Source organism: Panicum virgatum, chromosome 7K, assembly GCF_016808335.1.
Source record: "Panicum virgatum strain AP13 chromosome 7K, P.virgatum_v5, whole genome shotgun sequence".
In the NCBI taxonomy this organism is placed as follows: Eukaryota; Viridiplantae; Streptophyta; class Magnoliopsida; order Poales; family Poaceae; genus Panicum; species Panicum virgatum.
Genome location: NC_053142.1, coordinates 41165020 through 41192014, shown reverse-complemented (window position 1 = coordinate 41192014; position 26995 = coordinate 41165020). Strand labels below are relative to the sequence as shown.

The window sequence follows — 26995 nt, the reverse complement described above, 5'->3', positions numbered from 1 at the left end:
GTTTCTTTCTTAGGTTCCTAATGTAAGTTATATCTGGGGTTGTCAAGTGAATTATGTCAAATTATTAGAGATGAGTTTTTTTTACTAGGTATATTTTTTTAGAAGTTGACAAAATATAAAATTTGTCAAGTAAAATTTAGTAAACTCTGGGAGATACTCTTATCCAAAGGACCGCGCGGGGGGGGGGGGGGGGGGGGGGGGGCACGCCGGCATGTGGCGCTGCTCGCGCGAACAGTGTCCCCCAGCTCATCGATCCGCCCTGGACGGCCTGCCCGTGTGCGGTTGCGTGCTGCATGGGCGCACGGATGGGTCGCCGTGTTGGCGCGTGCGAACGGCCGTGCGCCCGTGTCGGTAACTCTGGCTCGACGCCGCCGCCGCCGCCGCTTCACGGGCCGGGCGGGGGGCGCGAGCTAGAGCACACGCCGAACGTGTGCGCGGTTTGACGTCACGGAATCGGTTGCCCTCCTCGAGCTAGCTGGCTTGCCGTTGCGGCCGATGGGGAGGTTCGGGAGATGAATGATGGGTGACGGAAACGAACGGATGGGGGGAGCGAGTGAGTGGCCGGATCGGTGGATATCGATCTCTTGGCGTGGAGCGGTGGGGTGCGCGCACGATCCGATCGACCAGTGCTCTGTCATCTTCGATTTGCCAGTGAGCAGCGCATCTAACGCCGATGGGGACAGTGTCGCGGGCTGTCGCGCGCGCGCCCCCCCGTGAGCTGGAGCGGCGTCCGGACTCCGGACGGCCTCGATCATGGGCGCTGCCCTTGGTTGCTCCTCGTCGAGTTCGCTTCGCCCACCGAAGCATTCTAGCTGACGCTGTGACAGTGTGGCTGTTTTTTTTTCTTTTTCTTTTTTGCCTTTCATCTTTAGTAAACTGATCGCCTGTATGTAGTAGTAACATCTAGTAGGGCGTTCGATCAGAGACCTGATCAGAATGTGCCGGGCGACATGGCACGCAGTCGATCGTACATCACCCACTTGGCATGTTAGCACTCGCCCTGAACTATGACTCTCGCAGGCACCGAACGCAGCAACTTGCGTGGCCGCAGGCGCTCGTTCACGCCGGCTGCCGCTTGTACTCTTGCCCCGGAACGAACGGGTCAGGAGCTGGCAAGGCGCTGGCACCGGCGCGGCGCACTTGCAGCTCCACATGCGCACCGATGTTGCGTGCCAACGGTCGAATTGGGCGCGCGCGGGAGATGGAGGTTTGGTTCGTGGCTCGGGCCCGGGAGCGAGAGAGGACGCCGCGAAAAGGCAGCTGCTTAGCTTAGGGCTTACTTGCGAGGGGAGAGCCGCACGGAGGCCAGCGCGCGGAGACGGGGCGCCCATGAGGATGTGGGGAGGGGAGGGCCCCCGCGGCTTTATTCCGCGCTCCCGCTGTCTGGCCATTCCCGCCGTGCTCGCCCTCGCGCGCGCCCCCACGGCCAGGGGGGCAACGCGGTCGCCCGCATGCGCGCGCGCGGCCAGGGGCACGGCCGCTGGGCCGGCACACGTATGTGGACGTGCAAGCTCCGGTCAGATCAGCGCCACGCACGCACGCACGGGTGCGTGGAACAGCGCCGCGCTCTGTTTGCGCCAAAGGCGATGCCGCACTGCCTGCCCCGGGGCCGGCTCCGGTAGACGCCGCTGGTGCCGGAAAGGGCGGGCCGATCTCGACGGAGCTATAGCCTGGCTAGCCCTCGCTAGCGAGCTAGGCAGGGCGGGGGAACAGGGTAACATGCGCGGCGGTGCCGGTGCGGTGCGGGCGCGCGGCCCGCGCCGTCGATCCGTCGTGCATCGTCGATCCAGCACCGGAGACAGGCACCGTCCTTTTTCGCGGGCGGGCGGGGGGGGGGGGGGGGGGGGGGGGATAAAGCGCTTTTTCGACCGCATCGCACAGCCGCGGCAGCCCTGGTGGCGGTAAACATTGATGGACGGGGGGAGCTTGAGGAAGGAACAGGGTCATGTGCCCGCATGAGCGCCGAGCCGAGTAAAAGCCAGCGCTTGTAGACGGAGGAGCGAGCTGGCCGGGCGCGCCAAGTTGCGTTTGGTGGTTCTGGCTGGGCCAGCAGGTGCTGTGCTACGGCGTGCCTGGAACCGCGCGAAGCCTGCACCGCCACCGCTCGCCTGAACTTTTTTTCACCAGTGCCACAAGAGCAACAGGGATTAGACGTGAACCTGGTGAGGGTTAAATAATCACACTCTGCCTCTGCTACGAGTTTCGTTCGCTTCTAGACGCGTCCAGATCGAAGCGATCTGCCTGCGCATTATAAAAAAATGAGATCGATCGGTGGAGAAAAGGAAGCGAACGGGGAGAAGAAAAAGACCACCAGCAGCTAGCGTGCCGGGGTGGAGCGTGACGTCTATTCATCGCACATGCGACTAGAAGTCGTACTATCACACTTGATTATATTTAGATAATATTTTTTTAAAAAAATATTTTTATTTGTTCCAGAACAACTTCTATCTTTAGATATTTCTTGGACCATTTTTATTTGTTCAAAACTTATCTTTTTGGAATGTTTTATTTTATTTCGGAACAATTTCTATTTTTTATATCTCTAACCAATGTGTGCGATAGTATAGCTTCTAGTCGCACGTGCGATGAATAGACTCCCGGGTGGAGTGGTCCCGCGGCGAGGATCGGAGACGGCGCGACGCATCCGTGGAGGTGCACATACTGGAGGGAGGGATGGGCCGACGCCGTCTTGTTGGCAGGCACGGAATGGCGCTCGTAACTTCCACGGCAAACTTTGTCCATGGTCCCCGGACAAGCGGCTTATGGATGCACTCTGGATTGGGGGCTTCTGTGCTGTGTGCCAGGGCAGGTAACTGGGAAAGAAAACGAAGCCTAACCCGTGACTCCACAGTTCGGCATGCAGACATGCCGAAGCACTCCTACGGAGATGCCGTACTCGGAACTACCATTATCATGTCGACGGGGCAGACAATACTGGTGCGCTGACAGCCCTGCTGAGTGTTGAGGTTCTACTGGGTTAGTTGGGTTGCAAAGGAGCAGAAGAAATTAATGGCGTTGTGTTGACAGTCAAATTTGACACCGCTGAGGTCGACCGGTCGGGCCGACCGGTCAAACCGGTCTGGTCTGTACAGTCCGAGTAGAATTAGGATTTTTGTAAAGAGTCCTCATGTAATTCTACTCGTGAAGGGGTACGTCTTCCCCGGCATATAAATATAAAGGCTAAGGCCGATTGAGGTTATTCCCAATCGAATCAATACAAAAATCGCATTACTTTTATCTCTCAAACCCTAACCTTTTCCAACCCTAGATTGCTTTCTTCCTTCGTCCCGGCGTCGTTTGAAGACGTTCTGAGTGGTCTGCCGACCTCAGAGCAACCCTACGATCACGAGCTCCGACGGGGTCCCTCCCGAGCTCGCTGTTCTAGGTCTTCGCGAGTTCCCTGCCTGCACCGGTTAGACCGGTCGGTGAAACCGGTCAAACCGGTCCGCCCAGGGTTCTCGCTATGTTGATCGTTTTGACGATCGTCGCGCGTTCTAGCGCATTCGAGTGTGTTGGCGCGATTCTGTGTCAACATGTTGGAACCGGTATGGGCGAGATTCAGAGTTTCTCTCGTCAGTAAACTGCAGAAATCAGAAAGAAAAAAAAATGGCCGCTACGATTTGACTCCCCCCACGTTGACTTCTTCGCTATCACAATCACAATAATCCGGCCTCAAAAGGTACCGAAGAGGAGAGGGACGGCATGCATTTCCAAATTCTCGCCGCCGGCGGAGAAAAAAGAGCCGTGCGATAACGGGAAAAAGGAAGCGCCTTCATCATATTTCAATGACTTAACCGAATGCAGGCCGCGCCAACACACGGCGGAGACGCTTGACTTTAATTTGCCGCCCCCAAGAAAGGGCATGCATAGTTGTACTCTCACGTATCATCGGATCGTGATAATTGTTTTGGGGGAGAGAATAATCAGCGTCATGCGAGGCATGCCTCCCTTTAGTTTACTTTATCCTGGGGGCATCCTGTAAAATGATTAGCCGCGCCAACACAGATGAACTGAAGCAATTTTTTTAAAAGAGTTTCGGACAGGCCAGTGTCTGCTTGATTTGGATTATACTATGCAGGTACCCATCACGTCCTCCATGATTGTCTGCGTCGTTGTTACAGGGTTACAGCTGGTAAGTTGAGCTTCTTGGGCCTGTCCTTCAGCAACATTTCAGCTGGGCATGACAGCTACGTTCTAACCGTTTACTCGTGGTATACCGTATACTATTGAATCTAATTAAGTATTTCAGATTGGTCGGCAAGGGGTTTTATAGGATTACTGTTCTCTGATTTAATAGCTGAAACAGGGCAGCGCAATTACATCAGCCTGCCGCTTTCAGAAACAGAAATGATTGAGGAGAAATGGAGGTCAGGGCCTACCTCTGATAGGCTGAACCCCTTGCTTCTCGTAAAAAGGATATGTGCTGCTTTTTTTAACTAAATATGGTAAATTTAATGGATTGAGTAATTTTACAATTAACCGTCCGCTCTTGAGAATTGGGTAATCACACTTTTGCAAATCCCCCTCGCACTCCCCCTGCACCCCCTTTGTATGTTGATCCGGTGGTCCATATTGAAGTTTGCATAGTTTGCACTGAGAGATTGGTTTGCATCTGGTATATTTCTAAATTTAATTGACATCATTAGGGTAACTCTGTCCTATTTTTGCCGGTACAAACGAGGATGGATTCGCAGATACTCCTAGTTAAATAGGGCGGGAGCGGGATGGGCTACCCTTACTGCCTGCCGACTAGATGATCGACCTGCATCTCACATCGATGGATTGGATCCCTCTACGTTCACGAGAGAGAGAGAGAGAGAGAGAGAGAGAGAGAGAGAGAGAGAGAGAGAGAGAGAGAGAGAGAGAGAGAGAGAGAGAGAGAGGAGAGAGAAGAGAGAGAGAGAGAGAGAGAGAGAGAGGAGAGAGAGAGAGAGAGAGAGAAGTATAGTGGCTCCCACAATGCTGATTGTATTATTGTTCATTGGTGAGTCATGAGTTTTAATTTCTTCAGACATTACTGTATTCTAGGCGTACCTACTATGTTGAAATGTCAAAAACCTGATCCAATGGCCTTATCGTTCTCGCTACTTGCTACTAGTAGTAGTTTTGTAAAACTCGCGTGAGTAACTTTGGAATGTGCATCTCCACCAAGCCTTCAGATGAGATCATCACATTTCTGCCTGCCTCGACAAATACAGAGACGTGCCTTGCGCGTCTTGCCTACGGCACGGACCATGCGAACGGCGTGCTCCTGCAAACCCAGATCACAACCGATCCAACACCATGATGCGTGTGTAAACTGTAAACGTAAACACCTCTGATTTTGCGAGCGCGTTTGTTTGATATTATGATAAAGTTTGCCAAGCAAGCTCATCAGTTCGTTGGTAGTTACTTAAAGTTAGCAACAAAGCGCTTTTGTTTAATCCGCTGCCGCTTTATCCGATCCATCCGTGCCCGGCGGCCATCATTTATCTACATGCCGGCCCGCGCTCATCAGCAAGCTTAGGGCATCAGCATCACCAATCATCACCGCCTCGATCTCGAGCCGGTAACATGGATCACGCTGCGCAATCACGGAAGCGCCGAGTGCGGGAGGTCGTGCGCCAGGGAGGGTCAGATTCCACCACCAGCGCACGCAAATACACCCCGGCCCCCGGCCTCCTTTTTTTTTTTTAACTTTGCTTGGGCAATGATCAACAGCTAGATAGCCCATGATTAGGTTTAGAGAACTGCCGGTAACAGTAGCGGTATCAGGGGGTTAATGATGGCTTGTCTGGCTGGCACAGCCGGAATGCGCTGCGGTTGCATGCTCCACGCCAACCTTGAAATTAAACGCAGTGTTACTTTAGTGTAGATCGGTTCCTCGAGCTGTACCTGTACCCTCTCGTGATTTGATTTGAGCGAGTATGCGTATGTTACAAGATGCATGTGGGCTGCCTATGGGTATGTTTCCCGGATATTTTTATGTACTTTTTTTTCTTTGGAACATTAAGTTCTTCACTGTTTACTGTATCACGAATTATTATAAACATGGACAAAATCAAAATTATTCGCATGCCACATCCATAAAAACTGTATGATTGCCAAATTAAGTTTTGGTTTGGAGTGACAAAAAGTCACATGAATTTTGCAGTAATATCAAGCAATTCTATTCCATTGTAAATTGAGGGAAATTTTCCACCTTCGGCGCGCATTCCTAAATGGCATTTGCTCGTGAAATAAAGATTTCTTCAATCTGAAATCAGTTCTGCAAATTCAATTTAGAAGGGACAATTAGATTGGTGTCAGTTAAGTGTATTTACTTTTGTTGCATCATCTGCAATCATCGTGTCCAAACAAAGGATGACACATATAAAAGCTCCAATTCCTTAATCACTTCCTCATCCGGCAAAGTCCATGAATTCTTAGCTTCATGTGGGTATATAATATTTGTCCCTCCGTCCTAGAAAACAAGAAATTCTGATTATATGCCCGACCAATTTTTTCTTTTAAAATTTGACCAAATCTATTATATAGAAAAGTATAAGCATTATGAAATTTTTTAACACCAAATAGACAAATTTAAACAATATATTTCACGGTCAATCTAATGAGACATGTCTGGTATAAAAATGCAAATTATGAAAAATATATTTCACAATCAATCTAATTATACCTATTTGGTATTGAAAATATTTGTAATTTTTTTAATTCACTCGATCAAACTCTAAAAATTTGACTTATAACAAACTAGAATTAATATTGTCCCGCTGTACCTAGAGTGATAAAATTTATAACTGCGGTTAATAAACATGTTATAACAAATTTCTGAGTTAACTAGAAATTTGACTTATAACAAATTTCAAACTCTAGTTAAAAAAACAACCATACCTATACTATTCGTTAACCTTCCATGTACTGGTGGCTGTACGATTTTATCCCGCGCCTCCTTTTGAATGGTCGATGTATACGGCACATGCATGCATTGCACATAACAATCCGTTAATCCTACTGGAACGAAGGATAGATACAAAAGTATACAACGACCAATAACTTGATACGTGACAGATTTGTAAGCAAGATTAATTGTTGGCATGTGAACCCTACGACTTAGACGCTTCTGGCGGAATAAACCTGAAAATAGAGGGAGGGCGACTTTAATATTGCCGTGGGCCGGCCGCCAGCGGGGGTATTTTACCGTATATATGTGCTGTATACCGGAACCACGAGTCACAAGTGCGGTCGGACTACACCATACGCCTCCTGAATGCGGATACGTACAGATCAAGTGCATGTGTACGTATACAAAATGTAGATTTCGCCGGGTAAAGTTTTGCGGCCGCGCAGGCGTGGTTTGTCCGGACATACCAGAACGCGCTTTGCGCTTGCGCGCACAAGCCGAGCAGGGGGAGGAAATGACCTCTTTACCCCCCGCACCATGCACGCGGGCCAGCCCACGGCCGACCACGTTTCTACCGCCGCGCGAGCGCGAGTCCACCTCATCGTCGTCGTCGCAACCGTCCGCTCCGGGCCGGGCGGGGCCCCATGCCGCTCGCCGCCCGCCTCCCTCGATCTCCCGTTGCAACTTGCAAGCCCGCACCGATTTTTACAGCCGCGCGCAGCACAGGCACAGTTACTGGCCCATGCACGCAATGCCGGCCGGGGTTTAATTGCCTATCCTGACCGGACAGGAGCCATGGCGCGCGGCAAGGGGCTAGCCTGCTGGGGATAGACACGAGCTAGCACACACGCGTAGGCGGCCGCGGCAAGGCGAAGCCAAATCTTTTGTGCGATATCCTGCGGGTATAGCCCACGCAAGCATCTCCACCACGGGGCGTTAATTCGTCGGGCTGCAGGAGATATACGAGCTAGCGGCGCAGGCGGACGACGTGGCCACGCGCCACGTACGGCGGGTGCCCATGCATGCAACGCGTGACGGCGCGAGGGGGGCGTGCGGCAACGGGGGGCGATGTCAGCGCGGCCCAGTTGTCCGAGCCCGGCCGCCCCACCTCGGCACGGGGGGAGGGTACGTGTCCGTCCCGGCCGGCCGGCCGCCGAGACGGCGCGCGGCGCAGGCCATTCCGCTAGCTTAGCTGCCTGCCTGCGCAGTCCACACCCTCCCGGTTTTGTCCGCTTGCCCCCCGGGGCTCACCAATTCCCCCGTATCCAGGCTACGCGCACCACCATGGCCGCAGGCCCCGGGCCCAGGGCTATAAAACGGCACCGCCCCCCGCCGTAACAGGCAACCACCCCGATCGATCGAGTCCCCGTTCTACTCTGTCGTTCCAGTTTCGAGCACGGGAAGTTGGTGCGGTAAACCGGCCGGTAGCGGTAGTCCGGTCGAGAGTCTGCAGAGCGAGAGCAGGGCCGTACCGGCAAATCCGGAGGCCCTGTGCGAAACAATGCACTGGGCCCTAGTGGCCTAGTGCAGAATCGCGAATGACAAGTAATAGTAGCTGGCAAGCGCGATGTACTGTGTGAAAGCGCAAATAATAGAAGTCATACGTGTGACTGACAGTCAAATCATCACACAAGGCCTAATAACTATTTTTTATTCTAGAATTTTTATTGTTGCTGCAACAATTATTATTGTTTGCGCAAGAAAAAAAATTATTACGGAACAAAAGAAATTTATTCTAGCAACAAAACATAGTGGCTTGGTTATTGGGCCGACTTTAGACCCAAAACATGGAATTCTGAAGAGGTTGGGGTGCTGTGACAGGTCCACTCGAGGTCACACGAGTGACCCCGAGCAGCACCCGTGCAAAGAAGCGGCAAGCGATACGCCTACGATGATTCATCTTCCAGGAGCAATTTGGGCCACGTTTTGCCACAAATTTGGCCAACAATCAACTAAATTAAATTCTCTATATAATTATACTTAATGTATACATAGTATTTTAGGGGCCCTTCGAATTTGGAGGCCCTGTGCGGTCGCACGGCCCGCACGGGGCTAAATACGGGCCTGGCGAGAGGTTTGTGCTCTCGCCGCCGTTGCGTTCCGTGCTGGGAGGGAGAAGCGAGCGGGAGTGTCAGCACAGATCGGCGGGGGCCGCCAGGAGGGTAGATGGAGATACACATGCGTACAACGCAGCAGTACATGCGCCACCAGCCCTTCCTTTTGTAGTCTCTCTCTCTCTCATCGGACGCCCGGCAGCCAGCCAGGGCGTCGTCCTCCCCACACACACGCGGGCGGCCTCTTTGCTTGCTTCTTTCTTCCTCCCACCCTCCGATCCTCCCTCCCTTTGGACCCTTTCCAGTTGTCCACGCTCCCATCTTTTTCACCACCTCTCCTTCCCCCATCCCTCCCCGCCCTCTCCTCACTCCTCCCGCAGCCCTCCGGCTCTCTCCCCGCCCACACCACTCTCTCGCTCGGTGTGTGGGGGCGAGAGAGAGAGAGAGAGAGAGAGAGAGAGAGAGAGAGAGAGAGAGAGAGAGAGAGAGAGAGAGAGAGAGAGGAGGGAGGTTGCTGCTAGGCTGGCTGGGCGCCTAGAGCTCCCCTACAACTCGGTACTAGTACCAGGCTAGGTAGGAGTACTTCCTCCCTCCCCCTCCCTCCTCAATTGCTACTTCTACCACCAGTTGCTATCTCTACGCACTTCTACAAGTACGCAGCTTCTGCAGGTGGCCAGCCGGCCGGCCACACTTGCTCCTGCCTTCTTTCCGGGCGGCGGGGGAGGGGAGTCGGTGGCCGCGCGCCGCTATGCAGCACCAGCAGCAGCACCAGGAGGGAGGCGGGTCCCAGTACGGGGCCGCGCCGCCGGACATGGGCCCCTTCTCGCTGCCGCCGGCTTCCGGGCCCATGCCGCTGAGCAGCAGGCCGCCCCCGTCGGCGCCGCAGCCGCAGCCGAGGGCGGCGAGCTACGAAGAATTGGCCGCGGTGTCGTCCGGGGCCGGCGCCGGTGCCGGCGGCTTGGACGACGAGATGCTGGGCGGCGGCGCCGGCGGGTCGTCGGGCGCGTCCAGCAACCGGTGGCCGCGGGAGGAGACGCAGGCGCTCATCAGGATCCGGTCGGAGATGGACGCCACCTTCCGCGACGCCACGCTCAAGGGCCCCCTGTGGGAGGATGTCTCCAGGTAATCATCCACCGAGGGGGAGGGAGAGAGAGAGAGAGAGAGAGAGAGAGAGAGAGAGAGAGAGAGAGAGAGTATGTGGGGGAATTGAGGTCGGAAAGAGAGAGAGAGAGGTAGAGAAATTCCAAGCACATTTGCCGTCCGGCGGAAGAAGCCTGTCTCCGGCACGATCTCCCCCCTGCAGCAAGCGGCTCTAACGGTTTCGTGGAATTTGGCAGCCGCCCCACATGAAATGATGGATAATCACCCTGCGTTAATGCGCCCAATTCCCTCGAATTTTGTTTCGTTTTTTTCCATTTCCGTCCTGGTCTAATCAAATGCTTCTCGATTTCAGCGAGCAGAGGGGAAGAGAGAGAAAGAGAGGCAGGAGTAGTAGAGGCCTAGGCGCCTGGGGATCGTACCACGGTGTGAGTGCGAGCGCAGGCAGGCAGGCAGCTGCTGAATGCTGCCGCTGCAGGCTGCAGTCTGCCACTGGTTTTTTGCTTTCATGGTTCCAGTTTTTGGGAAAAGAAGGAAGGCAGCCTTTCTCTCCCATCCCAATGCGGCCTCCATGCTATCCTCTCACTCCATTTCATCCGCTCACTATCAACTTCACACACATCTCCTCCGATCCCTGAAAAGCCGAGATGGCCATGGCCTGTGTGTGATTATCTAATTCCGTTCTGGAGCATATCCTCTCTCTCTCTCTCTCTAAATATCTTTCTCTCCCTCCCGGCCTCCCCTCCCTTCTTCAGCTTCGCTCCTCGCCTTCCCTGTCCTTCCAATTCTTCCCATCTGCTTGTCTCTTTCCTCCAGAGGCCTCGCCACTGCGTCAGATGCTTCCGCCTGTAAACGCTGCCACCATTTAATTCCTCATCCTCGCCGATTACTCGAGTCCTTGGTTGCACGCAAGTAATGGCTGACCGGTGTCTCTGTCGCTGCCGTGCCTTTCAGGAAGCTTGCGGATTTAGGCTACAAGAGGAGCGCCAAGAAGTGCAAGGAGAAGTTTGAGAACGTGCACAAGTACTACAAGCGCACCAAGGAAGGCCGCGCCGGGAGGCAGGACGGCAAGAGCTACCGCTTCTTCGACGAGCTGGAGGCGCTGCATGCGGCCGCGCCGCAGCCGCAGCACCAGTTGCCGCAAGCAAGCACCGCCCCGCCGCTCCACGCCTTCGCGGCGCCAGTATCCGCGCCGCAGCCGATGAGTTCAATGCCGCCGCCGCCGCCGGGGCCGATGATGCAGCCGGCGCCAATATCTTCGGTGGCCCCAGCCCCGGCCCCGGCGCCGGCGCCCGTGGAGATGCCCTCGGCCCCCCATCAGCCCCTCAACCTGCCAGGTTTCAGCTTCTCGTCCATGTCGGAGTCGGAGTCGGACGACGAGTCCGAGGACGACGACATGACTGCGGAGACGGGCGGCAGCCAGGACCGCCTCGGCAAGCGGAAGCGCGGCGGCGGCGGCAAGAAGATGATGTTCTTCTTCGAGGGGCTTATGCAGCAGGTCGTCGAGAGGCAGGAGGAGATGCAGCGACGGTTCCTGGAGACCATGGAGAAGCGGGAGGCGGAGCGCACGGCGCGGGAGGAGGCGTGGCGCAGGCAGGAGGTCGCCCGCCTCAACCGCGAGCAGGAGCAGCTAGCTCAGGAACGCGCCGCCGCGGCCTCCCGGGACGCCGCCATCATAGCCTTCATCCAGCGCATCGGCGGGCAGTCCGTGCAGCCGCCTCCCGCCATCGTCGTCCCAATGTCAGTCCAGACCCCGCCACCGCCCAAGCAACCTCCTCGACAGCAGCACCCACCTCCTCCGCCGTCGCCGCAGGCCACGACACCACAGTCCAACAAGCCAATCTCAGCCGCGCCGCTCCAGCAGCAGCCCAAGGAAACGTCGCACCGGGACGCTGGCACGCCGCGCAGCGCGCCCCCGACCTCCGGCGCGTCACTGGAGCTGGTGCCTGTCGCGGAGCAGCACGTCGATTACGGTCCTGGAGGAGGCGACGGCGGGGCCGCGTCATCCTCGCGGTGGCCGAAGACGGAGGTGCACGCTCTCATCCAGCTCCGCATGGACTTGGACATGCGCTACCAGGAGACGGGTCCCAAGGGCCCGCTCTGGGAGGAGATTTCGTCCGGGATGCGGCGGCTGGGATACAACCGGAGCTCGAAGCGGTGCAAGGAGAAGTGGGAGAACATCAACAAGTACTACAAGAAGGTGAAGGAGAGCAACAAGAAGCGGCCCGAGGACTCCAAGACCTGCCCGTACTTTCACCAGCTCGAGGCCATCTACAGCCGGAAGCACCTCCGCAGCATCGCGGCCGCCGCCGCGTCCAATGTCACCGTCGCCGCCGCCGCTCCTCCCGTCCTCCCTGAGCAGCCGAACCCGAGCCGGCACGAAATTGAGGGGAAGAACATCAACGACGACAAGAGGAACAACGGAGGATCAGGCGGAGGCGCGCCGCAGGTGCCGGCCAGTAATGGCGATAAAGCGCCGACGACGCCGGCCGCTTTCGACGCCGACAGCGGCATGAAGAAGGTAACGACACCGTGTGCTCCAACTAGTTCCTCCGTACCCCTTCGGCGTTCTCGAGCCCGATCGACGCATGCTGACCGGATATGTGCTTGCTGTGAATTAAGCCAGAAGACATCGTCAGGGGGCTGAACGAGCATCCGCCCCGGGAGTTCACGACGGACGAGACGGACAGCGACGACATGGGCGACGAGTACACCGACGACGGCGAGGAGGGTGAGGACGACGGCAAAATGCAGTACAGGATACAGTTCCAGAGGCCGACGAACCCCGGCGGCACCAACAGCGCGCCAGCACCGGCGACAACGGCGGCGGCCGCACCCGCGGTGCCGACCTCGGCTCCGGCGAGCACCTTCCTCGCCATGGTTCAATAGGCGGCAGGAGAGCGCGCGCGCGCGGCCGGCACCTCCATAAACCCGTACGTATATGCTTTTCAAACCAAAAACCTGCAAGCATCGCCATCAGCGTCACTTCCACCTCCACACCACCAGTCCACCAAAGCACCATCAGTCCATCAACCAGCTACACCACTGTTCCTGTTCATCCTGTAATTTTCCTTCTCCCCGTGCCATTCCATTATTTATTGATTTGTTTCGGGTAATTAATAAGAGCCCCATCCTGACGGCCCCTTAACCGGAGGACTGCAGAGTGGGGCTGCGGTGGTAGAGCAAACCGCGAGAGTCAGTTCCCTCAGTAACTTATTTATAGGTCATCGTCGATCGTGTTAGAAAAAAATTGTAAGTCGATGTAACAGTCAGTCCCTGATGTTTTTCCTTTTTCCTTTTTACCCCCTTTCCGATGACGGCAGTATACAAGTTTGTATACGGGTATACAAGAATTACATACAGTTCAAACAACTTGCGCTTGCAGAGGTGAGGTGTTTTTGGCGTGGGGGTTTTACCTTTTGTCCTTTTTTTCGTTTATTTTACAGTGGATATAAATCTTGTTACCTGTTACAGTGTACATGGTGGTTTTATTCCAGTATTCTTCCCTTTTTGCAAATATTGAGTAACTCTTCTCTTTTAAAAGCAAGCAGGAGCAGTGCTAATTCATGTAAAGAGGAAATGAGAGCAATCATTTTTTTTAAAGGAAGCATGAACACTACTAATTCATTTAAGGAGAAAATGAGAGCAATCTTACGTTGTAGTAGAATATGCAAAGAAACTGTTTCAACACTGTAAATTATGGGCAGTTTTGTAGGGGTGTCAAGTGTTTGGGGGCCACGAGCACTCTATTTCTTTAATCCCTAAACCCGGGACCCAGAAGCCTCCTCAGTTTTCTTCATTGGAGATGGTAGTGCATATGAAAAATAGTGCAAATTGGACAATCACCATGTATGAGGTGTCGTCCAAAAGTGAATTGTGTTTTTTTTATCTTTGTGGAATTGACATAGTAAAATATTTTTATCATATTTGTTAGCAAACTCTCCAAAAATTCATGTTTAATGAATAATGAGATTGATGTGTATGTGACAGGTATGGGCCATATAATTTATTTTTTCTAATACAATACACCGACTCTCAGATGGCTCTCACTACTACAGATCGGGCGGCCGGGACAAAAGCCTGGGCGGCCGAATCCCGGTTCCAAAACTGGGACAAATAGCCCTTTGGAACCGGGACAAATGGCCCGATCTGTAGTAGTGAGAGCCATCTGAGTCGGTGTATTGTTTTTTTTTTCTCGAATACGTAGGAGAGCTGCGCATTTTTGTATTAAGAAGGAAAATAGTTTCAAATTACATCAACGCGCTTTTGTCCCGGGTGGTAGAACCGGGATAAAAGATCCCTCGCCCTAAAAAAATCTTTGCGCCCTGCGAGATTCGAACCCAAGACCTATTGCCTAGTGTATGGCTTCCTTACCAACTCACCTAAGTAGTACATGTGACTTAGTAAAGAATAACTCCCTTTTGAACTATCACGTGGATGCGTCTTTTGTCCGGGTTGGTAACACCAACCGGGATAAAAAGGGTTGTGCCTTTTATCCCGGGTGGAGCCACCAATCGGGACAAAAGGCACCTGTCTCCCCCGCTGGCCCGGCTAGCCTTTGGACCCGGGACAAAAGCCACTTATTGTCCCGGGCCCAAAGGCAACCGGGACAAATGGCCTGTAACAAAGACGTATTCTGTAGTAGTGTCTGTCTCTCGTATCTTCAGGACTTAGATGCCGGTTACCATTACAGCTTTCATGACAACACATTTTAGGACTAATCTGGTCATTAACTAACTCCATACAACCATACAAGGGCACCACAGTTGGCTTACACTGCGTACAGCAGCATACCATGCGTCTTGTAGCAGGCCAGTGAAAGCAACTGTTCCAGTACACCAGTACACTGTTTACCGTCGCCCGTCTGGCCGGTCCATACAGCCCGGCCCGTACAATTATACATACGCATACGGCTCTCGTGACCTTCAGTCGACCCGGGAGGACAGACGAGGCACGAAGTGATGTGCATGTCGGCACGTGTAGCGCTGACTGACGGAGACGGCGCCACTTCGTGGCGCAGTTTTTGAGTCCAGGCCCCGGCGGACCCCGTGTATTTGCAAAGCAGGCCCCGGTGCGTCCTACGTACAGCACGCGGAGCCAACAGAAATCAAATTTCACTGTCATGTCGACAGCCGGTGCTGCCGCAGCATTTGTTTATCAGAGATTCAGAGCTGCTGCTGCGCACGCCTGATGCCGCCTATCCGCTCAGTAGACAAACTCTACCGGTAGTACTGCAACATGTTCTCTCTTCGTAGTTTTTACTTTTTTACCGCACCGTACCAGAATTACATGCACGCATGATCCCCGGAAAAAAAAAGCAAGAAAGGTCAAAAGATGCGGCAAGTGAAAGCGTAGACGACGGAGATGAGAGACCTTCGGCTCACCTTCTTCTCCAATCATCGAGGCCGCCTGGTCGGTGACACAGCAACAGTAACCCGGAGCGATCGATAATCAAGAATGGAAACTCACAGGATTAGACGGCAAGCCGAGGAAGGCCCGGCCAGGCTGGTCGCGACCTGCGTGGTGTGGGTTGATAGGTGAGAGAATTGAAAGGCAGCGGCGTGCACAGGCACGGGAACGAAATCAATCGGGTACTTATTAGTAGTGGTAGGGAACAGGGGGAGGTGGGCACGGCCGCGGGCGGCGATTGGATCGGAAGCCGCGGGAATCATTAGGGCGCGGAAAGGGACGGTAAATTTGGAGGTAAGTGGGCGATAATGACCCCCGTGGGCCGCCATCCCCGGCCTAACAAGACGACACCAACCCAGCCGTTCACACCCAGCCGCGTAATCAACATGTTAATCTACCATATACTTGTACGCCGCTATTGCCTTTGTACTTTTTTTCTTTTCTTTTTACCCCCGAGCATGCTGTTGAGCGCGATGACTTTTTTTTTAATCGGATGAGGTAGGTTCGGCAAGTTTTTTACCGTGAAAGTTGAACGCGTCAAAAGGTAAGTACCGAAGCGCTAGTAGTACATTTGTTTAGGACAACGTGTGCTATACAAACTATTTTTGTATGCAAACTATAGAAATTCTAATTTGAACCATCGGATCAAGATCTAAGGGGGGCGCAGGGGGAGTGGGAGGGGGATTTGCAAAAGTGTGATTACCTAATCCAAGGGCGGGCGGTTAATTGTAAAATTACCCCCCTCCTCATGCCCCTTGGATCTTGATCCGATGGTCCAGATTGGAGTTTGTAGCGAAAATGACCTCTCATGCCATATGTCAATATAATGTTTTGGCGATTGATGACACACACAACACTTGGACTAATATATGTGTTAAGATGATCATTATCAGGTTTATAGGTCCAAGGGATGAAAAGATACAAAATCCCGAAGAAATCAGGTCGAAAGGACCAAGACAGAGGCAATTTGCACTCACCGGTTAAACCGACGTGAGGCAAATTACATACACCGGTGCAATGAGCTCAGACAAGACTCAGTCAGCAGAGTGCACCAGATGAACTGACAATGGAAAAAATGATGGCGTCGGTGCAATGGACCCAGAAGCTGAGGCTAGGGTTTGGCGTCGGTTGAACCGACGATGCCTGAAGACAAGCGTCGGTGCAGTTGTCCAGAGACTCCGTTTTTGGGGTTTCTGAGCTTACATACCCCGGTTAAACCGACGATGCTCTTCAAGAGCGTCGGTGCAATTGATCAAGTAGCCGTTGGAGCAGTAACGGCTAGTTGCTGGGAAAAAGTATTCACCGGTTGAACCGGTGATGACAAAAACTGAGCGTCGGATCAACCGGCGTTAAGGAATTTCGTCAGCATTTTCCCAACGGCTAGTTTGAGGGGTTGGGCTATATATATGCCACCCACGCCTCATTTGTGCGGGCTGGAGACTAAGGAAGCATAAAAGAGTTGAAGATCCTCTCCAACCACCTTAGAGCTTCATTGTACATCATATAGGCTTAAGCACACTTGTGAGAGTGCTTAGTGCTTGATTATGCTTAGTTCTTGAGAGAACTAGCTTGAGTGAAAGCCTTGCTGCGGCAAGCATCTTGTGTACTCGTCGTGTGACCCTCCGACTTGGTGTGGAGAGGCAACGATATTTTGTGCGGTGAAGGAGATCTCTCTTGGTGAGAAGCTCCGATAGTGAAGACGGTGCCGTTGGTGACGCTTCGAGAGAAACGGTGGCGGTGGCTTTGTCTTGGTGACTTGAGGTCACTTAGCCTTTGCTTGCCGGAAGCTTTGGTGGCGAACGCAAGACGGTGATCAAGCGAAGAGACTCGGCATCACACTTGTTTTTGTTGGACACAAGTGGCCGTAGACGTAGGGAGGGACTTGGTGTCCTAACCGAACCACGTTAAATCGTGTGTCTTGGTGTCTTCACGGGAGTTTGCATATTCTCTCCCTTACCTCTTTACTTACCATATTACGTTTCCGCATTTACTCTATCTTGCGTGCCTTTGCTTTCCTAGTTAGTTTGATTAGGTTTGGCTATAGGTTGCAAGTTTTTTGAGGTAAGTAGAGAGTAGCATAGATAAACCTTAGTCATAACTAGCATGTGTATGACGTGTTAGGTTTATCTTATGCAAGTAGTTTGAGCCCTAGGTTAAAAAGCGAATTAGCGACCCTATTCACTCCCTCCCCCTCTAGGGTCGGACACCCCGGTGATCCCTACAGAGTTTCCATAGTTTGCATATAAAAGTGATTTGCATCGCATACGTTGCCTTTGTTTAGAGAGCATCTCCAACAGATTAATTATTCTTTAAATTAATATTTTGGTGATTAAAAATGCTCCAACAGATTACCAATCCAAACCCCTGTTATCTAAAAGCTTTTAGTAATCACTAAAACACACCTCCCTCCACCTAAATAAAAGAGATTTTCCCTCTACTCTATTTTTGGTGAATGAATTTTATTAGTCTGCTGCAGCAACCATTAGACACAAAATAGTTATTTGTTGGAGCTACAGGCGAGCGCCGACACTGGAACAATCGTTCTGCCAGCAATTATTTGCTGTTTTCCGTTGGTTTCTTCCCCTCTTCATAGTTCCGAGGAAAACAAACAGAACGAGAATTTAGTAATTCACCGGTTGTTGGCGATGCCCTTTGATCAGCGCTCGTCCCATTACTTCGTCATTATGTTGCGCACCAGTACGCGTTGGCTCCATGCCCTTCTACCTAGGGACCATCCGCCCCACGAATAGCTCGGCATCTCGCTCAAGGACCCCTGGTGTCTGGTCTGCCGCGTCCTCATGTAATTCTGCCTACTACTCCCTTCTTGCACAGTCATGGCCTTCTTACATTTCCTTTCACACTGACACCGAAGCCGGTAGCCCCTAGCGCGAGGACGGGGGTCCCGCGTGTCAGCGGGCGCTGGAGTCAATGGCATGGCACATGGTGGTGAAGCGCTGCTGCCTACTTCATTTTGTCCAGCGATTTCACCTGATGCGTGCCGTATGCATCAGGGCAGCTATAGTTAGGTACCTCAGCTCTACAGCTGCGTGCTGCTGCCCGATGATCAACCACCACCACCACCACTAATCTCAAAAAAAAAACACCACCACGGGCTCAAGATTAGAGATGCAAATTGGGGACTCTTGGTGCATCTTTAACCATCTTTAATTCAAAATTCTGCTACTTTAAAAGTATAAAATTTTGAACTAAAAATAATTGGAGGTGTACCGAAGGATCGTCAATTTGCACCTTAGGTCAAGATCTCACCGTGTGCTCTGTCTCGCGCCGTTCCTAATCTGGCCGGCCAGTTACTGTGCGCCTGCAAGGCGTTATTGGAACGGAACGCAGGCAGCCAGCTAGAGCTAGGGGCGCTGCAAGGGACAAGCGCTCTCCCGCGTCACTGCAGCGCGGAGGGTTACCCCCACCCACCATCAACCGCTACGGGGCGCACCGCTACGCTAGCTGTAGAATCTTACTAGGCGCCTGTGCATGGCGCACACAACCGCACACCGAACGATCGCTAGCCTGGCGCGTTGGTCACATGCACGCATGCATGCGCCTGGGGCTTGGGCTACCAAGCTCGTCTCGGCTAGCGCCAGACTACACATGTACATGGCGATGGCGATGCGCGACACCGGCGCACGGGTACGACGACGACACACACCTACCTGCTGTCCGATCCGTCCCGCCCGTGCACCTGCCTCTCGCCAATTAGTGGAAGAAGCGGTGTCCGTGTGGTAGGTTCGTAGAACTACTGGCCCTGGAACCTGAGGTTAGGGCGAGCCCAGCTCGCTCGATCTCCCGGCTGGCCCTGCCATGTGTGCCCGTCTGGGATTTCCATGCCGATGCCATGTGTGCCCGCTTGCAAATAAATATTGGTTTTAAAGTGGGGAAGCGCGGCGCATGGAAATGGCATGACTCCGCCTCCCATGATCCGCTGTCGTCGGGCACTAGCGGCATGGTATGTCGCGAAGGCACGCACCACGCCGGGAGCGCGGCAAGAGGGGGTCTGAGGACGCGCGCGCACAGTGCATCACAACCCATGCCATAGCTAGCTACTGTAGCTCGCTAATGCTAACCCCCCGGCCCGCCCGGCCGGCGCCGGCCGCTCCCACCACCGGGAGTAACACGCAACGCATCCGCCGCCCGGGCCGCCGGTTAGGCGAGATGCGGATCGGAGCCGGGAGCCGCGCGTTTGCATTGCCTGCGCGGCACGCTGCTGCAGGTCGAGACCTGGTGAGGCCGGGGAGCGAGGGCGCTGAGGTGTGCTAGCGCTCCGTTGTCTGTGCGTGATCTGGAGTAGTAAGCGCGGGCCGGGGGCGGCGGCGGCGGCGAGCGGTGTTGCCGCGCTCGCCCGCGTCGACGGGTGACGGATCGGCCACATGCGCGTCGCCGGTTCCGCTCTAGAACGTCCTCCTCGGCGGATTTTATATGCCGGTGGCGGTCGTCGCTTCCCCCTTGTTTATCTGCCTATATTCGTTCCCTGCCCTGCCTGCTCCCTTTGCTTCTCTTGTGGGCGAAAAAAAAGGCCAAATCCCTTCTGTTGGGTTTTACTTTTACGATTTTATTTATCCCTCGTCCTGCTTAGCCTGGAGCATCATCACAGGCGTAACAATGGCGGCCGAGCTGGAGGATCAATGGTCGTGCTGTTAGCATGGCGACCACCACGCCCGTCAGCAGAGCATTCAAACTCTTCCAGAAAAAAAAACAACATTTTTTTTAAGAAAGGTTTTGGAGTATCATAGCTGCATATGTACACATCCTCTGAACAGCTGTTGTTGCTGTTGCTAACAATGACGGTTACGTGTAAGCACACCACGCGGCCTATCTCATTATGATATCACCTCGTTTTCTTTAGGCCAAACATAGGGAATCGCCTCTGTAGCAAGTATCTTCCTTGGTTGGCAAAAAAAAAAAACGGCACGTCACACAGCCGGATGAGCACGACGGCCCCCCTCCTACGGGCGGAAGATGTAACTTGCAAGTCTCAGTTTAATAGGGGTGGACCAGCCCCGCACCAGCCCAAACGGGCCAATATTCGGTTGCTTAATCTACCACCGCGTCGCCAAGGCAAACTTGCTTCCGAGCTGTTGCCACGATCCGGCTCGGCGGCTCCTAATCTGATCCGTTTTTGCGCGCGCGAGCGCACACCAGGAGCGTGGTGTGGGCCCCGGGGACAGGTCAGCAGGATAACCACGCCACCACGGCGCACCTGATATGTTCCCTTTAGTTTAAGCACTAATCAAATTCAAAGCTGTCTGTAATCTCAAAAAAAAAAACCCCAAAGCTGTCTTGTTTAAGCATCACCCAAACTCCTCAGCCGCACACAAGCTTTTGCCGGGTGGTGACGTCACGAGCGCCTGGATTTTGTTTATTTATTTACAGTTTGGGTCCAGGGGGACAGGGCAGGGCAGGCCTTTGCATGCCCGCGCCATCCCTAAGGGTGGTAATGGCCCAACATTTTGAACTAAGGACCTGATTCTAAAAAGGCCGGACTCTAATTTTATATAATTTCGAACAAAATAATTTAAAGACTTTGTTGTGCTGTGAAGAGTCCACTAGAATCATGGCCTATTACCACCCCTAGCCATCCCTGATCAAGTAGTAGTGGCGGTGGTAGCAATTTTATACTGATTCCACATCTCGTCAGATGCAGGTATCAATCAGATTGGCTCCTGCTTTCGGAGCTGGCCGGATAAACTAATGCTCACGATCTGAGCTTAGCTTAGTTCACTCTCCATCTCAAGGGGAGCGAGTGATGCTTTGATCCAAAGTCGCCATCACATGCGTGCGTGCGTGCCCGGCCATGGAACACCAATGGCCGGGGGCACCTCCTCCGGCCGGGTAATGCGAGTTGCCGTCGCCGTGACAGCATCACCGGGCCACCGGCGGCAATGGCAGCATCGCTCGGATTGGACGGGCAACGATAAACAAAAGGCCCTGTCCCCTGTGGTGGCTTCTTTTCTGATTTAACGCTTTATCCTTCTTTTAGTCGGGCATGAGCGGTTCGTGACGTCGACGGGGGCGCCCCGGGAGTGCCGAGCGGCGGCAACTGTGGGGGAGTGGGGACTTCCAACTTGGAAGCGCCGAGGAAAACATTGAGCCATCCTCAAGCTGATGTCAACAGATTGAGCCATGGCTTCTCCTGACGGCGACAGGTCTCAACCCCTTTTTTCAATTTTCTATGGATCAGTCATCTGTCCCTGTTCTTCTTTTTCCAAGAATGTGCTCCGATCCTCCTTTGCACCGCGTTCTTAATTCTTAACTTTACCGTGGCATGCTATATAGACAACTCAGTTGAACTGCTTGTTCCACTGTGTGTGAAGTACTGAAGTGAAGGTTATCTGGACACCACTTCCATAGCTGAGAAATTCCAGGGTTCAGAACACCGTATAAATCCTGGGTTTGCAGGTAGGAAGCATCCAGTCTTGCAGTCCAGCATTAGCAGCACAACGCTTTGCGGCTGTCATACTTTATAGGGAAATTTGCACAGCTGCAGAACAGATTGTGAAAGTTGATTTTATCTCCACCACACCATGAAAGCACCGTGGTCTGACGATAAAGGTTTGTGCCATCGCGTAGGAGCGCAGGAAGACGAGACGACCCAAAGGAGGAAATCGCAAAGAAAAAAAGGGGAAAAGTCCGGTATACACCCTCCAACTATCGCAAAAGTTCGATTTTCAACCTTCAACTATGAAACCGGACAACATAGGCAATCTAACTGTCAAAACCGGGCAAATTTGGCCCCTGGGATGGTTTTGAAGGTGGTTTTCTATTTTGTGAGAATTAAAAATATTCAATTTTACACTAAAAGATTTATAAGTAATTCATTTTAAGTCAAAAAATTATGAAATATGTATCAAAAGTTTTCTAAAAATATAACCTATCTATTGTCACATGACTTGTGAGCTATTCAAATCTAATTTTTTTATATTCATAATATTTGACTGCTTGCAGTTATACCTATTATTTTTAATAACTAAGATTCAAATAGAGCAATAATAGATATGTTACATTTTTAGAAAAAATTTGGTACTAGTTTCATATTTTTCTGATTTAAAATGAATAAATTTGATTTTTTTAAATCTAATTAGATTTATTTATTTATTTTATAAAATGCAAAACCACCCCAAGGGCTAAATTTGTCCGGTTTTGACAGTTGGATGGTCAATGTTATCCGGTTTCGTAGTTGAAGGTTGAAAATCAGACTTGTGCGATAGTTCGAGAGTGAAAATTGGACTTTTCCAAAAATAAAAAAACAATGCCAGAAACGTGATGGAGTCGCTCAGCAGCTTTCGAAAGTGAAATAATAACGGGCCAAAGGCCCAATCGAGCACTGGCCAGGCCTCTGGAAGATTCGGCACTGCAGGCCTGGTGTCAGCCCACACATAACTGGAGACTTTGGGTTTGGGCCAGACAGAAAATCTTGAAGGAACAGTGTGACTCAAAAAAAGGCTGAAAACAGCATATCCTCGTTTTCCTTCACTTTTCTAGTTCCGGAACCAGGAGAAGCTTTCTGTGAAGTTGTGAGCTTGCAAATATAAAATGATTCACGATCAATTACTTTTCTGCAACGACTTAAGATAAACTAATAGCGCATCAACCATCTAACACTCTGTTCGCTGTGCCGTGGCTGGCGGCTGGTGCCGATTTGTTGTGAGAGAAAAGTACTGCTGGCTGGTTGGTGGCCGCTGGCTGGTGCTGGTTTGGTGTGAGAGAAAAATATTGTTGGCTTGATGCAGTGGACAGAGTGAATTCTTTCAAGAACTTTTGTGGAGTGCAACGATTTTTAAATAATATCAATATCCTTTGCTCCCGCGTCTTACTTTTTATTCGTTGAACGTACTTGATCTACGAATAAAAAGTTTCCAAACACGCATCAGTTCTTCAGAGTTCGATTCGCCTCGCCCTCGGACCTGGCATTGTGCATTGAGAAAATGCAAGACAAGCACGATCGGTACATGAAGACCCACCTGCCAAGAGAACACCGGAAACTGGCAGTACAGGTGGAGGATTCTGGATCTTGTAACACGGGGAAAAAAGACCTTAAATTGCTTTTGGAGACCAGTAACACGTTCTAAGGAACACCATACAGCCAAGTAAATCTGGAATAAGAAGCAAGGCAGACTGTATCAATCGAAGTATTCTACAACTGAAGAAATCAAGCTGTTGCTGATTGGGGCATTTATCTATTCAGTTAACCGAACACCACCAACCAAGATCCAATACCCTGTCTTGCTGCTGCGTAGTGAAGCCACATATTTTTTACAAACAAAAAGACGTGCAGCTGTGGTTTGTTGCTGACACAGACAATCATGCCCTGAAACACTAGAGCCGCTACAACTACAACCCCGCCTTCACCAGGATTCCTCAAGCAGAGAACCAGGAACACACCCCACCTACTCCCCGATCCTCAAGCAGAGAACCAGGAACACACCCTCTAAAAGGGCAAAACTGAGCAGGCACCATGCCTAGACTAGTGGTTCATTCAAAACTTCAGCTCATCGCATGGACTGGACAGCCACCTTGGAAGGCTGAGTGGCCTTCGGAGTTTCCTTCAGTAGCTGACTCACAATCTTTTCGATCTGCTCTATTGATCTAGACAGTTTCTTCTCCATTAGATCAGCGAGAGCTGAATCATTTGGTTTGGATGAAGTGGCCTGCAAGTAGCAGTCAGATGGAGAAGATGTCTTCAGCTTGCCATCGGTCAAAGAAGTTGCAGGGGTTGCAACAGCTTCAGCTTCCTCATTTCTTGGCGTGCTTTCAGCTTGTACTGGAGTTATTGGATCCACATAAGAATCTTCTGTCCACTGGATCTGCTGCCGAGCCGCAGCATCCTGTAGGTGACTTCTCTCAAGAGCCTGCAAGTTGCAGTTAGTACATCAGTAGAGGTAGAGCTCTAAACTAGGTATGCATCTAACATCCAAACAAATATTTTGTTCCTGCCATCCCTGTGGTTGAGTTATGTTTCCTGCCTACGCTGAACAATGGACAAACAAATTTTGACCACTTTACAGATAGCAGTATAAAACCACCTCTAATAGGTTTCTGAAAAAGCACATTATGGGCAGATGATGATCCTGAACAAATCACAAATTTCTGAACATGAACCAAAGTTCTTAACAGAACAGACTGAAAGCGTGCAATTTTTGTAGCTGCAGTGCATAGTTTCTATACAACCAAGCAAGTACAGAAATACAATCATGTGATAAGTGAACATATAATACAATTGGTTAAATGTTCAAGCTTTAATATACTGGGGTTAATGTGACCATATGGCAGCATGACGTAATTGGTTTCAGATAATATTGGTGTTATTGCTTACTAGACCATTCCATGAATTAAAAATTGAAATCACATTTAAATTGCCAGGCACCTAAATTCGAAAACATTTAGTTACAAGTAAGACAGAACAAGATAGCATATGTTATGCATTGTTAGAAAATTGTTGCTAGGCCATTTGAAGTATAAGAATCTTTTGGTATGAATCACACTAAGATAAAAGATGAGACTTGGCTCATTCCATTAATCTACTCCTTAGCCTACTTTGGTAACTGACAGCCAGGCATTTCGAATTCGGTGACTAACAATAACAATAACAATAACATTGGAACATTGTGGGCTGTGGCATATCCTATAGTACAGTTCATGCATCAAATACAACAAAACCAGAGAACTCGAAATTGTCACGGCACGTACAGAACTAAGGGAACATTGCATCACCTTGACGATTGATGTGATGTCGCGGAGTGGGGTCCTTGGGTACCAGTCAGGTAAGGGGCTCCTCCTCTTTGGTGTAGTCCTAAAAAACCCCATTGGTGGCACATTCTCCTTGTTGCTGGATGCTGTTTGGGAATGTTGAGCCAGCAGCTTGGCAGTACTCTTCATCAGCACAGCTCCTGGCGACCTGGCGATGCCACCCTCCTGATAAAGAACCCACCACCAGAGATGTCGGCGAGGGCCGGCCTGGTGGCAGTCCTCACTTCAGGCATCTTGTAGTTCTGCAAGAATTTTATGTAGCACATCAGCAAGATTCATATAAATGCCTCATCAGGTCAATAAATTGGAGCAAGAATCACAATTTTCTTACAGCTATTCTGCTCTTGTCCTCTTCTTGGTGCTCTGAGTCCTGTCGATATTCTTCTGGATCTATGCGCGAAATTTCTCCTGTACCCATGCAATAAGTTTTCGGACGAAATTGACAAGTAGAATTCAGAAAACGCAGGAATAAACTAATGCACCCCAAAAAAATCTACACACCTCTTGTTCCGTCCCGGTCTGGCTTCTGATCTTTCCTACGAATCTAAGATGCCTACTACCTCCTGCAAGAATAACGCAACTCAGACAAGACCCATGGATAGCCATCGACAGCATGAAGAAATGGTCTCTAGAAACACCGAAAGCACCTAATCAGCGTTCTTTCTACTCATAGTCCTACCTCAATCCTCTAACTCCCCAAGGATTCGAACCCAAAAACCCCCAAAAAAATGTTTCTGAAGAGAGCGATTGGGGGCGAACCAGCAAAATCAATCCAAAGAACCAACCAAATCCCCTTGCATACCCACTCCGCGATTCTTTACCTGAGTTACCTCTGGTAGATTCCCGCACCGCTCAGAATCCCGCACGCCAAACCTTACCGTTCAGCAGACCTGCGAGAACAGAACCAGAGGAAAACACCCATCACCAAACCGCTCGTGAAATCGCAACAAAACAAAACCAGGGCTGAACAAAACTACCGCCAAAACCTCCAAAAAAGCCGCAGAGTTACTCACGATTAGCTTGGTTCCTCCCCGATCCGCGACGCGCGTCGGTCCGATCCTCGCGACCACTCCCTACGATACAGTCCCGATTCGGGTGGAATTTCCGGGTAGATTTCCTAGGGTTCGGGCCTGGTGGTGCCAAATGGTTTGGGGATTTGCCCGTTGGGGGAGGGCGACGCCGGCGGGTGTTTTAACGGGTTCGAATTTGGCGAGGCCCATGGAATGGGAGCAGCATCCAGCCGTCCGTTTGTTGGAGCCAGCGAGATGGACGAACAAGATGGTTCCGAGGTGACCGCGATTTGCTATGCGATGGTCAGCCATCACCTTTTTTTAGGAGGCATAACTCTTTATTCATCAACAAAGTTATACGAGTTACCAACACCTTGAGGCGGACTTAACAGCCAAACTAGCCTACCAAACTCAACGTAAATCGCACTCCTTGCGATGGTATGAGCATCCACATTGGAGCACATGTTCTCATGAACAAAATCAGTAGTGCTAAAAAGCGCTGCTCTAGCCATTATCTCCCTGATGATATGGCCATGAACGGCCATTCCATCCTCCTTGATTCCTCTGATCACATTAACATTATCCGAGGCTAGCCTGAAGTGTTGAACCATGAGGTCACTTGCCAATGCCAGACCTTCCTTGCACGCAATAGCCTCAACGGTCTCTGGATCTAAGAGTCCACGAATCACCAACACAGATGCTCCTAGAAAATTACCTGCAGCATCCCTAGCAATGGCAGCTGCCACAGCCTTGCTTGAATTCTTCGAAACTGCTGCATCAACTTT

General features: G+C 51.5%; 1 protein-coding gene and 1 pseudogene across 5 annotated transcripts; one reads left to right on the top strand and one right to left on the bottom strand.

Annotated features, from left to right (window-relative positions):
• Positions 1–9121: 9121 nt before the first annotated feature.
• LOC120641388 (trihelix transcription factor GTL1-like) lies at positions 9122–13549 on the top strand. Of its 5 annotated transcripts, none has more exons than XM_039917476.1 (4): positions 9122–9507; positions 9595–10056; positions 10987–12553; positions 12659–13549. In XM_039917476.1, the coding sequence occupies exons 2-4, from the start codon at positions 9683–9685 to the stop codon at positions 12677–12679; spliced, it is 1962 nt and encodes a 653-aa protein (XP_039773410.1). In that variant the 5' UTR covers positions 9122–9507; positions 9595–9682; the 3' UTR covers positions 12680–13549. The 5 variants fall into 5 exon arrangements, with proteins under 5 accessions (XP_039773410.1, XP_039773409.1, XP_039773408.1 ...); XM_039917474.1 differs by having other exon boundaries at positions 9137–9507; positions 9604–10056; positions 12655–13549; XM_039917473.1 differs by having other exon boundaries at positions 9137–9507; positions 12655–13549.
• Positions 13550–23594: 10045 nt separating this feature from the next.
• LOC120641387 lies at positions 23595–26380 on the bottom strand (annotated as a pseudogene).
• Between the last annotated feature and the right edge of the window lie 615 nt (positions 26381–26995).